This window comes from Chrysochloris asiatica, unplaced genomic scaffold (genome assembly GCF_000296735.1).
Source record: "Chrysochloris asiatica unplaced genomic scaffold, ChrAsi1.0 scaffold00046, whole genome shotgun sequence".
NCBI lineage: Eukaryota > Metazoa > Chordata > Mammalia > Afrosoricida > Chrysochloridae > Chrysochloris > Chrysochloris asiatica.
The window spans coordinates 7,516,642-7,533,010 of NW_006408564.1; the positions used below are offsets into that span (position 1 = coordinate 7,516,642).

The 16,369-nt window shown below is 37.1% G+C and overlaps 1 protein-coding gene across 3 annotated transcripts in view; it reads left to right on the forward strand.

Annotated features, from left to right (window-relative positions):
• The window catches only part of SLMAP (sarcolemma associated protein), a 178,636-nt gene extending 162,558 nt beyond the window's left edge, over positions 1-16,078 (forward strand). For all 3 annotated transcript variants that reach the window (XM_006862073.1, XM_006862072.1, XM_006862074.1), the window contains 5 exons: positions 1,184-1,504; positions 2,190-2,307; positions 6,396-6,567; positions 10,547-10,681; positions 14,192-16,078. In XM_006862073.1, coding sequence (XP_006862135.1) covers positions 1,184-1,504; positions 2,190-2,307; positions 6,396-6,567; positions 10,547-10,681; positions 14,192-14,284 — 839 coding nt within the window. In that variant the 3' untranslated portion in view covers positions 14,285-16,078. The remainder of the gene's footprint in view (positions 1-1,183; positions 1,505-2,189; positions 2,308-6,395; positions 6,568-10,546; positions 10,682-14,191) is intronic.
• Positions 16,079-16,369: the final 291 nt, after the last annotated feature.

The window sequence follows — 16,369 nt, forward strand, 5'->3', positions numbered from 1 at the left end:
TTTTCCCCCATCCTAGAAGGAGCTCTGGTAGCATAGTGGTTACGAATCGGGCTGCGATCTGCAAGGTCCGCAGTTCGAAACTACCAGCCGTTCCGCGGGAGAAAGATGAGGCGTTGTGCTACCGTAAAGATTTACAGCTTCAGAAACCCTGTACAGTGTCGCTATGAGTCAGAACCGACTCCAAGGCACACCGCAGCAGCAGCAGAACTGCAAGAAATTTATCAGGATTGCATTATAGTAGCGAAAAACAGCCTAAAATGTTTAAAAGGAAGAATTGGTCAAATAAGTGCTAGCGTAACTATTTTCTGTTACAGAAATATCACCAGCAGAATAGAATATACTATATCTGGTAGCGTAGTGGTTACAAATCGGGCTGCGAACCTTAAGGTCAGCGGTTTGAAACTACCAGCTGCTCCACGGGAGAAAGATGAGGCTTTCTACTCCCATAAAGATTTACACCCTCGGAAACCCCTGTACAGGGTTACTATGGGTCGGAACCGACTTGACAGCACTTAACAACAACAGCCATATATATTATGGTCCCTTCCTACTTAATATATGTTTTCATTTGTTTTAAATGCATAGAAATAAATCTAGATAAATAAATACCAAAACTTTTTTTGTGTGTGGGAAATAAAGAACAGTTGTTTGTTTAAAAAAAAAAAAAATATATATATATATATATATACATTTTCTGCGTTAAATGCAATTACTTATAGCTTAATAAAAGAAGACAGCCTCTTTCTTTGAAAATATTGTGGTGAGTAAAATAAAGCAGACACAGAAGAACAAATATTATATGATTTCAGTTATATGAAATATCTAGAATAGGAAAATACACAACAACCAAAGGTTATGAGTTGTTAAAAGGGCAAACAGGTAGTTGTTGCTTAAAGGGGGTAATGAGTTACTTAGTTATTATTATAAGTGATGAAAAACTTATGCAAATGGATAAGTAGTAATGGATGGGTTGCACTGTATGGTGACATTATTGAAATTCAAAAATTCATATCATTGAATTTTATCTGTAAAAATGGATCAAGTGGCACATATTTTGTTATATGTACTTAAACACAATAAAGGGTGGGAAAGTTCTAGACAGTGTGGACTATACAGTAACTACAGTCTCCTACAAGCTGTTCTTTTATTCCTAATTATTGATGAATAAATATATCTTTTTTAGCCCAACTTCAGAGGTTGCACATCGATATTGAGAATCTCCGAGAGGAGAAGGACAAGGAAATTACAAGCACTCGAGATGAATTGCTTAGTGCCCGAGATGAAATTTTGTTCCTCCATCAGGCAGCAGAAAAGGCTGCCTCTGAGCGGGACACTGACATTGCTTCTTTACAAGAAGAGCTTAAAAAGGTGCGAGCTGAGCTTGAGCGATGGCGGAAAGCAGCCTCCGAATATGAGAAAGAAATTGTGAATCTGCAAAATAGTTTCCAGCTTCGATGTCAGCAGTGTGAGGACCAACAGAGAGAGGAAGCAACAAGGTTGCAAGGTACGTGAATGTATTTTAGATAAAGCTTTTAATTCTTGACAACGATAGCTTCATAATCTGTACAAAATATCCATACAAGGGTGTTTTCTCTTTGGTAGTGATAAAGGTCTACTACGAAAAATATTTTTCAGGTCTGCAAGTTCTACATTAGTTAATTTTTTATTAAAATGTTGTATTTAAATAATATAAATTTTGCCAGCCTCATAAAAATAAAGATGGGGCAAAAATAGTCAGCAAGGTCAAGGTGAAGGGACTTCCTTGAGATATAGTTACAAAATACCAAGAATCAAAGTTGTTGTTAAGTGCCGTCGAGTCAGTTTCGACTCATAGCAACCCTGTATAGGTTTCCAAGGAGTGCCTGGTGAGGTTGAACTGCCGACCATGCGGTTCAAACCAAGTTGTTGTTGTTGTGAAGTGCCATCGAGTCGGTTCCGACCTGTAGCGACCCTGTCTAGGGTTTCCAAGGAGCAGCTGGTGAGCTTGAACCGCCAACCTTGCAGTTCAAACAGATTTGCAATCTGGCACATTAACCCACAGTGCCACACCAGGACTCCCTCACCTATGTAAAATCGACATCTTTTTAAGAAAATAAAAGTATTTTCTCCTCTTAAATATTTCCATTTATCCTTTGAATTGATATGGCAGTTTTGTTCCTATACTAACATATATTTTTGGACTATTTTAGGTGAATTAGAGAAATTGAGAAAGGAATGGAAGGTATTGGAAGCTGAATGCCATTCTCTAAAAAAGGAAAATGTTTTGCTTTCATCAGAACTACAGCGGCAAGAAAAAGAATTGCACAAGTATGTGTTCTCTTTCTCTCTTTTTAGCTTCAAAATATTACTTTATCTTAAATTTTTATCCTAGTTAAATTTTGATACTTAAATATCTTTTCAGAACAAGCTATTAAGACAACTGTTGGACTGTTTGTCAGTTCACCCAGGCTGAATGAGCAATTCATTGTGTTTTTCTGCCACTGTCATCATTCTACATGTCTTTTCTATTTGGTGTGCGAAATTCAAATTTATTAAATACTCAACCCCCTTCAGTCCAAGTTTGTTTTTCTTTCCCACCATTGATTGCTTCTGTTAGTAAGGGTGATCAGATGGTGACTAGAATAAAGAATCTGTAGCACTGAAAATTATAAATTAGGTTCTAAATTTCAAAGAAGGTATTATGAAGAGTAAAAATATATAGGATCAAGAATTCTCTAAAACCTATTAAAATTGTCTAATAACCAATGCCTTATATGAAAACCAGTGAACGTGATTGATTTCATGTAACAAATTTAGTGTTCTTATTTTCTTACCAATATATAGTTTATCATGGATTCCTTATTTTTAAATTTAGTTCTTTCTGTGTTTTTATGTTTACTACTAATTCCGAGTATGAAAGTAATACAGGTTTATTGTTGAAACTATATCTAATTAATCCAAACTCCCTCTCCAGTACACCAAAATGGGGAATTTTACTCTTGTCAACCTTATGTTTACACTCTTGAATTAGCATTAAGGTTAGCAAAAAGTTAGTAATCCAGGTCAGTTCCCACAGAAAACAAGCTGTAGGAAAAAATAATAAAGAAGTCAGATATAGTAAACTTTTATTATCTGCTTTTAAAAACAAAAACAAAAATTATAATTTATAGTATACATTTGGAAGAAAAGAATCAAGAATTAGCTGAAGGAACAAGATGTGCTGATTCATATTCTAAAAGCATTCCATGTGTTCTCAATATAAATATCTAGAAAGCTTGGTCTTTTTGTACATTTACTTGTATTACTTTGTGAATGCATAGAAATTATTGTTAAGTGCTGTTGAGTCAGTTCTAACTCATAGCAACCCTGTATATCAGAGGTGGGGATCCTTTTTTCTGCCAAAATTTACAGTATCATACTTGGGCCATACAAAATTATAACTTTAAAAATTAGCCTGCTATATTTGGTCAACATTTAGTTAACTCGCCCCTAATGTAATGGCTAAGCACTGAACCACAACGTTAGTTTGAACCAAAAGGTCAGCGGTTCAAACTTCACTCACTCACTCCTTGGAAACCCTATACAGGGTTGCTATGAATTGGAACCACCTTGATGGCTCTTAACAACAACAGCAATAACAGTGTGATAGCTGGAACTGCGGTTGCATTGGCAGGTCTAAACCAAATGATTTTGTGGACCTTATATGGTTCGTGGACTAGACATTGACCATCCCTGCTGAATAGGGTTTCCAAGAAGAGGCTGGTGGCTTAGAACTACCAGCCTTGTGGTTAGCCATCCAGTACTCATCCTACAGCCCCAACCAGGACTCCAGAGAGAGTTAATAATAAATGCTAAAACAAATATTTATTTATAACATATAAAATTATATAGAAGCACTTTAAAATTATGAATAGGGCAAAATAAAGGCGAAAAACATACATACATTATATATATATATGAGGGGTTTGTGGAAAAAATGGAATTATAAAATAATCTAATTATTCCATGAACTTTTTGAAGCCCCCTCTTGTATGTGTTTGCGTGATTATATACACACACATGTCACATGCACGTACTTTCTTGTCCCATATATATTACTGTGTAACAGCACCCAAAACCCCAAACCCATTGCCATCAAGTTGATGCCAACTCAGTATCCCTATGTAGTCTCATGTTGTTGTTGCTCGTGGAGGCTCTAAATTACTCTATGGGAGCAGACAGCCTCATCATTCTCCCACAGAATGACTGGTGGGTTTGAACCACTGACCTTGGGGTTAGCAGCCCAATACCTATCCCACAGAATGACTGGTGGGTTTGAACCACTGACCTTAGGGTTAGCAGCCCAATGCCCATCCCATTGTACCACCAGGGTCTTATGTGTCACAGCAGAATTGTTTGGTGTAATGTCTGTGTGAAACAGTGCTGCTGATGTGCAAGTTCTTCACATTTTGTAATATATTATCATCATACTCAGATCATGTCATTTTGAATGGTATCAAGCAAGAAATAATGGACATTTGGGTTCCACTCCATCATATTAAATGGTTCTTGTTTTTTAACTATTGGTATTTTAAAGTTTCAGATTTCACCCTTATTTTTGATGTAGTTAATTAGAATATGGTATATTATAAAATGCTGTTTTTAAATAACGATTTTGTGTAAGTTTTCAAAAGCAAATATATAAACTCTGTATGCGTTAGAATCCTGTTTTTTTAAAATAGTGGGCCTAGAAAGCTGGACTGAACTAAATCATTGATCAAGTCATCTGCTTAAACGCACATAAACTATTTGAGCCAGGTTAATTCTGTTTCTTTAATTTTTCTAAATTAGAAATTCCCTAAATGTATTTACAAACCTTCCCAGCATTTAAGTAATATTTAGAAGATAGTTTACTTTAAGTCTTATATGCCAATTAATTCCTAACAGTATTGTCCTGACAACTTCAGACCTATCCCTTGTATTCTTTCAGGATACACTAAACGCTGGGGGGGTCCTCATTTACAATATTGAGTGTGATTCTTCAGATCCTGTCCTGAGGGGCATGACACTGTCCCCTTGAGAACTTCCTTTAGTTTTTTCTATATTATTGTTGTTGCTGTTAAGTGTTTCATTAAGCGGAAGCTAAATTCTCCAAGTCAACAAACAAATCTTTTGTTCTGTTGTCTGTGATGTAGAGGAAGAAATAGAATTTAAAATGTCTGTTCATATATATCAGTCTGTTTCCCTAATACGTAAGTCAGGTTTTTTTTTTTACCTCAAGTGCTTTAAATGATCATAGATTTTAAGCTGCAGACAGTCTCAGAGTCCCGCTCTCTTGTTACACAGTGGGGGCCACTGAGCAACACCCTGTGTCCCATGCTGCCTGGCACAGATCTAAGAGCTCCGGAGGTGCTTTCTCAGAGGGTGCCTTTGCTCTAGTTGTGTGACTTATTCAACATCCCACAACTGAGTAATGGCCAAGCCGGGGTCTAGAACCCACCCTCCTACTTCTTTGCTCCATATTGTCCCCTAATTTGGGTAATTATCTCAGTCAAAGAGAATCATGTTTACTTGAGTTGCTGTAGCTCTTTAAGTGTCTGACCCCTACCCTACTTGTCAAGTACTTAAACTTACAAGAAATAATTTAAATATGAATATTTTTCCCTGTAAAAAACCTACAGTGAATCTTTTCATGATTTAATTGATATTAAATATAATTTATTTTCAAAGTTTCAACCTTTGCATGTAGAGGCATACTTCAGAGATATGGCAGGCCAATGCAATAAAGTGAATGTCGCAATATTGCAAGTCACACCAATATTTTTGTTTACTAGTGCATATAATGGTTATGCTTACACATAATGTAGTCTGTTAAGTGTGCAAAGGAGCCCTGGTACTGTAGGATAAACACTGGATTACTAACCACAGAGTCAGTGCTATGCAAACCTAACAGCCGCTCTCGGGGAGAAAGATGAGGCTGTCTGCTCCTGTAAAGATTTATAGCCTCTGAAACACTATACAAGGTTGAAATGAGTCGAAATCGACTCAGTTCAGTGGCTTTGGTTTTGGTTTTGGATTAAGCGTACATTGATAGGAAAAAGCCTGAACTATTGTGAGAATTACCAAAATGTCACACAAAAGCATGAAGAGAACACCTGCTGTGAAAACATGGTGCCCATAGCCTTGCTTTGCACTGACTCATCAAAAAACACAAGATCTGCGAAGTGCAATGAAGCAAAATGTACTAAAATACAACAGGACACAGCTCACAGCTTTAAACCTGCCCATCCCTCCCCCCACCATTTAGTATGTTTGTACTTTTTATTTACTAGAAGTAACACCTCCTTTTTACTTTGTTCTCCTCTGAAATGTTCTACCTGTGCAATGGCTCTCAGTGTTTACTAAAATATGAACCTAAATGGCTTTTTATATTGCAGTTCTCAGAAGCAGAGTTTAGAGCTTACTAGTGATCTCAGCATCCTTCAAATGACTAGAAAAGAGCTTGAGACTCAAGTGGGATCCTTGAAAGAACAGCATCTTCGGGATTCATCTGATTTAAAAACTCTTCTCAGTAAGGCTGAAAACCAAGCAAAGGATGTACAGAAAGAGGTAAAGCGAAAAGACCTGAAACCAATTATGGTTGGACTTAAAGCCAAAAACAAGTCAGATATCCCTGCTAGTTAGACATGAAGGGAAGCAAAAATTGTGTTACCTATCACAGAGTGGGTATTTGGAGCATCCCTGCTTGATGGTTTTTAGCTTTGAATCATGGTTCATATGTAGAAAATTCATTAATAGGTTTTGGCTTCAAAAGTATAAATTATATACTCGTAATGTATATCTATCCCTTAGTTGACCTACATGAGAAGCCCTTTGTACCAGATTACTCACTCCATTGGTTTTCTTTCAAAGAGAGCGTATTATATTTAATGTAGAATACTTTTGAAAAGCAGGCCACGCTATAATGCTTTCCAAACCCCTCAGGTGAAAATGGTCTGAAATGCTACTTAAAATTCACCTCTGAGTCACCCAGTCAAGCACATGCTTTATGACCTTTTTCTTCCTTTCATCCCCTTCCCCCTCTTTCTTCACAAATATGCATGTTCAGGTTTCATGTTATTTTTGCCTAAAAGACCTTGAGTTGGGTGGCTTTAAAAAAAGGGAGGGGAAGGGGGAGAAATCATGTGAAAACTGGTGAGGGTTGACTGTGAGCAGCACGAGCACCTTTTACTTCCCAGAGCCTTGAAGTTGCCAGCGGGGCAGTACAGAGCTGTGGTCAGTACTGCTAGCCTCATACCACTTACAACCTTGACTCCTGGCCAGCCTGAGCGATGGATGCTACTTGATCCACTGGTCAGGGATCACCCAGTTGTAGACTCTTCTAAATGAAGGACTCATTGCAAATTAGAAGGACATTGAAGACAGCTCTTTTTCTTTCTAATATTGAATCTTCCCAGAATTGTTTTTAGAAAGATCTGTTTCGTCAGTACAACTTTTCTTTGCACATTCCTTTTCATGTAGTATCCTAAATGTGGAAATTATTATTGTTCTTCCGTCTTCATGATTGTTCCTAAAGTTGGGGGAAAATCTGTAACATTTTTATTTACATGTAGACATATTGATTTTGTAATATGTTCGTTTTGATCTTCTTGCTAAGGATATGTTTTGGGTGAAATTGCATTTTATTTGGTTGGAACACAAATTCTGTGCCAAAGTAAATATCTTAGTATTTAATACTGTAAGCACTTTGTGTCCTTCCAGCCCATTTGCCATAATTCTTTCAAAATGTGGGAAGAATGCTGTGGTTGGAAGATCATTCTGTTGTATGTTACTATGAATGCATTAGCCATTCTGTTGCATTATTTGTTTGCCTGTTTTCGGTCACTGAGCAATCAATTGGTGCGAAATGCTTTATTTAACTGTTTCCACAAAGGCAGTGAGTGGCATGTTGTCACAGCTTCTGAATTGTTGATTGCCTTTGGATTGCATTAAATGCAGCACATTTCAAAAGATGTCTGATCTTGTCAATATGTTTCTTTTCTGTTTTCTTGTCCAGTGTTTTCCATTGTGAAATGATTGTAGTCATCACACTTTTTTTGTAATGTTAAATTGCTTCTCTTTTTGTTTGTCCTGATGTCAACCTACTGGCTACTAACTGAAAGGTTCTGTAATGAAGTCCTTTGTGTAATTCACTAAAAATGAATTATTACCTTTTATTAATATACATCCCTTTTCAAAAATTTCCCTTTGTTTTCTTTTTCTCATAGAATCATGCTTAATGTGCCCAGTATCATGATTGTGTATCTTCAACACTGTAACAAAATTACAAGCTAAGTAAGCCAGGATACACTTGTTTTTATTAAGAAAAGCCAAAGGTGTTGGTAATATTGTTTGGTATTTCCCTCTTCATCAAAACTGAGCTGGTTTCTCACCTCAGGGTTAGAAAGCAAGTTATGATCCAAGGGAAGTGTGAAACTAAGGCTGCAGAAGGTGGCCTTTCTTCTACTAGTTAAATTTCACTTTTGTGGAAGAGCTTATTTGAACACTTGCCAAAGAAAAAATACATGAGAATTGTTCGTTTTACTCCTCTGTCTTCAGAGAAAATAATGGTATCACTTTTTAATATTTGACTCTGGAAAGCTGTTTATATTTTTTCATTTGGTTGGGGTCTCTGGTATACACATTCATGAAACACTGAACCACTGCAAGGACCAACTCGGGGAAATGGTTTGGATTCGCCTTCTTACTCTGGTGTCAGTCCTTCCCACCCCACCCACACCTGAGGATAGCAGCAGGATCTCCTGACTGAGCTGCCCTCCTGTGGTTCTCCTTCACAACTCCTGCCCTGGTGAAGTGATTGAGCGCTTTGGTGTAAAGGGCAGGCTGGGTGTAAGAATGGTAGACGAGTAAGTGAAATACATTTGTTTATCAGCAAAGTACTTTTTCACTTTGTCCTTATTAGCCACTGTTAAGAATCTCACTTTGGATAAGATTATGTTCTAAGTGGCAGACTAGTTGAGGTACACTGACGTTGCCTTGGCAGCCTAGCAAGTAACCTTTCAACTTCTCCACAAAACCCCAGTCTACTAGGGGAAAAAAACCGCTAAAACCTGTGCATCTTGCTTCTTAGTCCATTCTTTCATTTATACTACCTGGACTTGTTCTAGGAATATTGCTTAGTAACAAGGAAAGCCTTTCATATTTTATACCCTCTCTGTAACCGGATCTCTGTTTCCCCCTTTTTGGTGACCTCTGTGCTAACTCTAACCTCCTTCCTCAGCCTCCTCCGGCTAATGTTTTTATACATTTGCTTCCTCCTAAATGTTTATCTTTGGAGTATATAATGATGAGCTCCTAATGAACCACTCCATCTCTTACTGTATTTTCCTGAAGTACAGTTATAAAGGTGTTCTCTATTAAGGAACTTCTAGGAGTCCTGGTGTGGCACTATACGATAAGCACTGAACCGTAAGGTCGGTTTGAACCTCAAGGTCAGCGGTTCATACTCACCAGCACCTCCTTGAAAACCCTATACAGGGTTGCTCTGAGTCAGAACTAACTCAACATCACTTAGCAGCAGCAACAACAGAATACAGATAGCAAGAAACTGAACACTTTCCAGATTCATGGGCTGTTTTTAGAGAAGAGAAGAACTTTCTGGTATGCCTCATTCATGGTATATTGATTTTATACTCAGCCCTTGTCTTTCTCACTTCCTCTAAAAACCTTCAGAGATGGCAGAGTAGGACAGTGGAGGTCAAAGAACAAGGGACAGCCAGCAACAGAACAGTCTATATACTCTCTGAGTGGGCGCTCAGCTTGCTTGTAAGATACAATACCTAGAAGTCAAACCAGTCTAGAATTCCTGCTTCCTGGGACCATTATAGTTAAATTATAAACTGAACTGTTTTCCAGAACAGGAAATGGCATGCTTCATTATAGAAAAAATTCTATCAGAAACATTAATAAATTTTTTTTTAACTTAATGCTTAGAAGTTTTAAGTGGAGCAAGAGAAATGTTCCAATCATAGTGGTAAGTGATTAAGGTAGATTACTTTGCCTCATTTGCCTAAAAAAAATTAAAACTTTACCAGAATAATTTAATACCCAGTGATGCTTGATAAAAGGAGGTCTTTTTGGAGTTAATACTTTTTATGTCAAAACTAAAATAACTTGGCTGGCATTGCTTACCAGGATATAAATTCAGGCTTCTAACTTTGCCATTTAATTAGGCTATCGAGTTTTTCTTTACCTGCTTTCCTTTTGCTTAGTTTGAAAATTTCCTTTTCTCCTCCACTTAATGGAAAAAGTAACCCTTTTTTATTAGAAACAGATGACAAAATGGTGATTTCTGTTGAGTTTTTTTTTTTCCCCAACTCTAGGGCCAGAAAATGGTCAAAATAGACTCAATTCAATTTTAAAGACTTCTTAGTATGACTGTAAATGATTCTTACCATCTTGAAAACAAAGAGGCTTGAATTTAGTATCTCAAGTGACTAAATAGGGCCTGCTATATGAACCTGACTGGAACCATAACGTCACATCCATTTTAAGTTGAGTCTGCACACTCTTTTTTCTTTGCCTTTAGTATGAAAAGACACAGACTGTACTCTCAGAACTGAAGTTGAAGTATGAAATGACTGAGCAGGAAAAGCAATCAATCACAGATGAGCTCAAACAATGTAAAGACAACCTGAAGCTGCTCCGAGAGAAAGGAAATAATGTAAGTCTTTGCAAACTTGGCTTAGGTTTGGTTGAAAGGCATTTGAGGGTCCTAAAACTGATTTTCAGAGGACTTTTATTACTGCTGTGGGAAACTAAAGGCTCTTAGTACAAATGAACAGAGCTTTTCATTATGTAATTCCACGATGGAATCACTGTGCTGTCAAATTTTTTAGTAAGAATTTGCCCTTTAATCTGTACCCCTAGAAAAAACTAAACGCTGCTGGAGGAAGAACTTCCTTTACAAGAAAACAACTTGATTAAGAACTCCCAGCTTTCCCCAGAATTCTGTCACTAAGCCACCACCTGGCTCTCATCCCTTCCTTACTATAATAAAGCATCAGGGACCTACCCAAGAGAGTTGACTCCTTACATTTAACTATATAAAATAATGGAGGCTTTAATTTTGTTTTCCATTTGTATTAATAACATATGTACTAAGACACATTCCTAAAAAGCTCAGTGGGTGAGTTTCTGTAGGACATTTTGAGTGATGTATGTGTGTGTGAAATTGTAACATTTTGGTATAAATTGAGCTTAGTACTTTTTTTTTCTTTCATTTGCTAGAATGGTAGATATTCTTTAAACAGATGTTACACTAAGTAAATGTCGTGTCGTATGTTTTGGTGATCATTGCCCTTGTGGGCACTAACCAATGAATGTTCACTGTAGTTGGTTGTGTTCGATTTATTTCAAGCCTGTCTTGGCTTGGACACTGCAGTGAGTGTGAGCCACACACGTCTCATAGAGGAAGGCATGCTGCTTAATTTGCAGTACAAGTACCAAAGAATGTTGTTGCATGGCCATCCAGTTACACTGCTGTGCACTGAATGCTCATAAGTTGCGTCCTACTGTCTTTCAGTAAAGAAAGTCCTAGTTTCCATTGGGGAGCGCAGTGGCTTTGTAGGATAAGCACTGGACTGTGAACCACACAGTTTGTGGTTCAAGCCACCACCTACTCTACAGTAGAAAGATGAGGCTTTCTGTTCCTGCTAAGATCTACAGCCTCGAAAACCCCAAACAGAGTCACTATGAGTCGGAACGGACCAGACAGCATTTAAAAACAACACATTTTTTTGACAATAAAGCTTATGGCTTAGGTTTGAAGCCTTTTATTAATCGAAGAATTTGGTGTGAAGGCAAAGGAAAAGTGGGTTCTTAAAATGTAGAGTATAGAGCTCTTCTGATGTCAGATCACTATGACTTGGTTACTTCTGTCTTGCATTAATTCATATCCCTCTGATTTGGGAATTTCAGTCCAATTCCTCCTAAATTAATTTACGAAGACATCTGGCATAATCAGACTAGATCTCCAGTACCTTTAGAACCTTTTCAAAAGTAACCTTGCTGTTATTATTTGTAATTGTAGTAATAATTCACCTGTGAGTTATAAATAAATTTCCTGTTTTTGTGATTTTGATTTGTACGAAAATGTTCCTTTGGAATCATACTCAAAGTAATTCCCTCCAGTTTAAAAAATTACTTACATTCCAGTAGTACAACTGAATGCCCTGAGATTCAGCTACCTGCCTGTCTTTATATACAAAATGTGTATTGTACATTTAATCTGGTCTCTTACCTGATACAGGAAAAACACATTACCACAGGACATTGATTTGTGAGTGTGAAAACAATACCGTCTCATGGGCAAAAGAATGTTGATTTACCAAAAAAAAAAAATAATAATAATCCTGTTTTGATGGAATGATAAAATAAATCTTATGGAATAAAAATAATGTATTGTCAAACAGAGTGTCAGTTAGTGAAATCTTATCATAGCTCTGTCTTAATAGTATTTCTTTAGGGTGTTAGGGACACACGCTATCCACTGCTCCAGCTCTTCTTTTTAAGTTGGTAGTTTGTCAATGTATACACCACAGGCCATCGTTCTGCATTATGTTAGATGTCTTTAAAATGTTTGAATCAGTACAAAACTTGAGTGCTAGTACTTCTATTACCTCAACCTTTGTCTCCCTTCCTCCTGCCCCCCTGGGGTCTAAATCATCTTATCTGATTTTTTTATAGCATAAAATGATTTTAATATCCCTTCCCTTCTTTAGCCTTCCATATTACAACCTGTCCCAGCCGTATTCATCGGCCTATTCCTGGCTTTCCTGTTTTGGTGTTTCGGTCCATTGTGGTAGAGAAAGGTACAAGCACTACTGTTGAGTCCTTGTCTGTTTGTCCCCGTCACCTGTTTGTGCCATATTTGTAATCTAGTGCATGGCAAAACCACACAGGTATCTCACTACCTGAAGCAAACCCTTCATTTAGTGTGCCATGTATTGTGTCATACTAATAATGAACTGAACAATCAACTAATCACATAACATTTCGTCTTGTTTCCTTTATAGTAATGCTAACCATTAATTAATTCCAACCTAACTAGTTGTTAAAATGTTTTCTTTAACCGAGTCTTTGTCTCTAGCAAACTGGAGTAAACTATGATTGCTGCAGTATTAGTACTCCTTCCCAATTATGTTTAATCAGTTTTGAATGAGAAATGAAGAGTTTGCAACTTTGAACTTTTTAGCCAGCTTTCTTCCCCTTCCTCTCCTCTCTTTCCTCTTCCTGTCCATAGTGTAGAGTTTCTTTCTTTCAACTCTTTGCTTGTTTACACTGTGGCTGTGAAGATGAAAAACAATGAGATTGGTATAATGGTCCATTGACTCACAATCTCCACCCCAATGTGCACTTAGTTGGGAAAGTATAAAGCTATACTGTATTTTTCTGGCCTTGATCTACAATATCAAAATGTTTCTTTATAAGCCAACTTTCTCCATAAGACCCTCAGAACACAAGTGAGATGAAAGCTGTCAACCAAAACCATTTACTATTCTTAAGCCCTCTGCAAGTTAACTGGGGACTGCCCATTGTGCTTGCCTCTAACTGGCATGCATTATTTGTGCAGCATATAAGGTGATGGCTAGCTTTATTACCCTAGCTGGGGTCTTTACCAGAAGAATCAGACAACCAGTGCCCCTAATGGTACTTCCCCATCAGATCTGATCGACTGGTTTTCAATGAGAGGATTAGAGTCGAGGCCATTTTTTATCACTTTACCCTCCCCACCTCCAGCTCCTTATGTTAGTCTGTCCCAACGTGCGAATATGGCTTCATCAAGAAATAAGTGCTTTAGGCAGAAAATGTACTTTGGATGTTTTTGTATATCAGTTCTGTTGGGAAATACAGATCTAGGAGTAAAGAAAGAAGCCTGAGATGAGAGGGTTGCTTACAGGTCGCCTAGATTTCACCTGTCACAAAGACTTCCCAGGGGTGTGTTTGCTCCCCCACAGTGATCCTCTACACAGATTTCTGATGTCATGGCTGTCCTCCACTTGTGCGCCCCCACCTTATTTTCTTTTCTCTGTAGAATTTATTCTCACCGATGCAAAGATAATAGTTCCCCCATAGTCTGTTGAGTATCCAGGACTCTCTGGAGCCAAAGGGCTACTAGGTATGAAAAAAGAGGGTAGAATGTGATATTGACTCTTGATTTCTTTCCACACAGAAACCCTGGCCCTGGATGCCCATGTTGGCTGCCCTGGTTGCCGTGACAGCCATCGTGCTGTACGCGCCAGGTCTGGCCAGAGCTTCTCCATGAGAGCGTTTCTTGAGTCCGTACACCGTCCTCCCTCTAGAAGCTGGCATCACACTCATGCTGGGGACAAACAGAACCATTTTCTTCCTTTTTACCTCTTAAAACAGCAGACGTGCAAGAATACAGCTGTAGGGTCATTGCTTTAAATTATATAAAATGTATCTTGTCTATAAAAAGGATATAAAATTGTGACTTTATTATACTGTAAGCAATAATTTGCTTGCAATTTTTCATGTAATTTTTAAAATTAGTATCTTGAGATTCTAAATATTATGGTGGCCTAAAGTAGGCTTCTTGGTACACCAAATTATTTATAACATTAAATTTATGGGTACTTTACTCTGAATTCTGACAGCCAGACAATTCATTTTTCTGATTCGATAACTACCCAAACCAAACAACTAATACATACCTGAGAAGAGAGGCCCTGTGTGCTCAGTGCCTATCAGTTTGAAATATATACACATATATATATTTTTTTTACATACTTAACGTCATTTTTACTTATTATAAAACCACTGAGCTATTGGGAACAAGACTTAGAGACAATTATTTGCGTGGTTTTTTGTTTTGTTTTTTTAAGGAAAAATACATTTGGAAAATATTCTGTTTAGCAATTATTGGGGAGTATGTACACGCTTGTTCAGCCTTAATATGACTTGAAGATGTGGAGGACATCAACTCTGAAAAACTTTCCATGAGAGTGTGTATTTTCTTGAGCAAACTGAAGTATTTCTGGGAGCAAAAACATAGTAATTACATAATTTCAGTGCAGCAAACCAAACTGTTGAGTCGATTGGAATGTAATTTATTAAACCTCATGTATTTAAAGAAATATTTTCTTTAAAAGCCAAGTTACTTTCTCATATACAGCATTTTAGGAAGCATGCTTGTATTTTTTTTTTCCTATCATCTGTTCCTCCAAGCATGTTTAACTGAAGAAAGAATATCTCTTTAGAAAAGCTTTTATTGACTTAATTTGGTTATGATGTTACAGAGCTAATTAATGTTCAAAATGAGCTATTGATACCTACTTACCAGCAGAGTTCCTTGTTGGGTATGCAAATGTTTATTTTCTTTTCATTGCTGTTAATTGGGAAATTCTGTTAATGAGAAGCACTATTTCCAAGATTTATAGTGTGCAATGCACAGTGAAGCACCTAAACACTGCTTGATATTAAATCACAGAAGTGAAAGTTTAGTTATGGTTTTGTGCAGCACCACAGTTATGTCAATAAAGTTTATTTAGGTCATAGAATATCCTAAAGTATCACATAGTTAAATTTTACAGTCAATGAACACAGGGAGGGAATGTCAGTGAATTGACTTGAATGTTCTGTGGCAATCCACAGGTCTAGCCAAATATTGAAATAGGAATTTAGGATATAATTTGCCTTGTGATGTTTGACAGTCATTGTTCATTCTCTAAAGGATGTATTTTAAGCTATTTGAATTTGCCATTGGGAGGATCACTAGGATGATGGAGGAATTAGTCACAAACGACTGTAGAAAATACTGTCAGATAGTTCATTTCATCATTTTCTGTTCTGTTGCAGGAAGCCACTCCACCACAGAATGCTAATATGCCAGTGGTACCCAGTACCTCTTGTATATAGGTTATTGCAAATATTGTTCTGAAATGCTTAACTTCAGAATTACATTTTTTAAAGTAAATAATTGTTCTAAATCTATTTTGTAAAGATATAAAGTACAATAGAATTTCTGGAGTACAGATTAAACTATTTGCACTAACACACGTGATGTGCATGATTTAATAAAATAACTTTACTCTCCCTATTCATGTTTGAGTTGGGTATCATTGACGTTCTTAGTGCTGACTCTATTGGAATGTTAATAGTCTTTTCTTCAAATGGCTCTTTATGCAGCATAATATATATACATTTGGTGTTCTTCAAGCTTTAAAAGAAAACACTCAACTGTTTCCTCCAGACTTTATTGGCCTTTTATTTAACATATTGTTTCCCCCCCCCCCCCCCTTACTATGGTTATTGTTTAAAACATGCCTGCCAGACACGTCTCTTTAAATGTAAGGTCCAGTGCCAATATTTACTTATTCATATTGAAAAA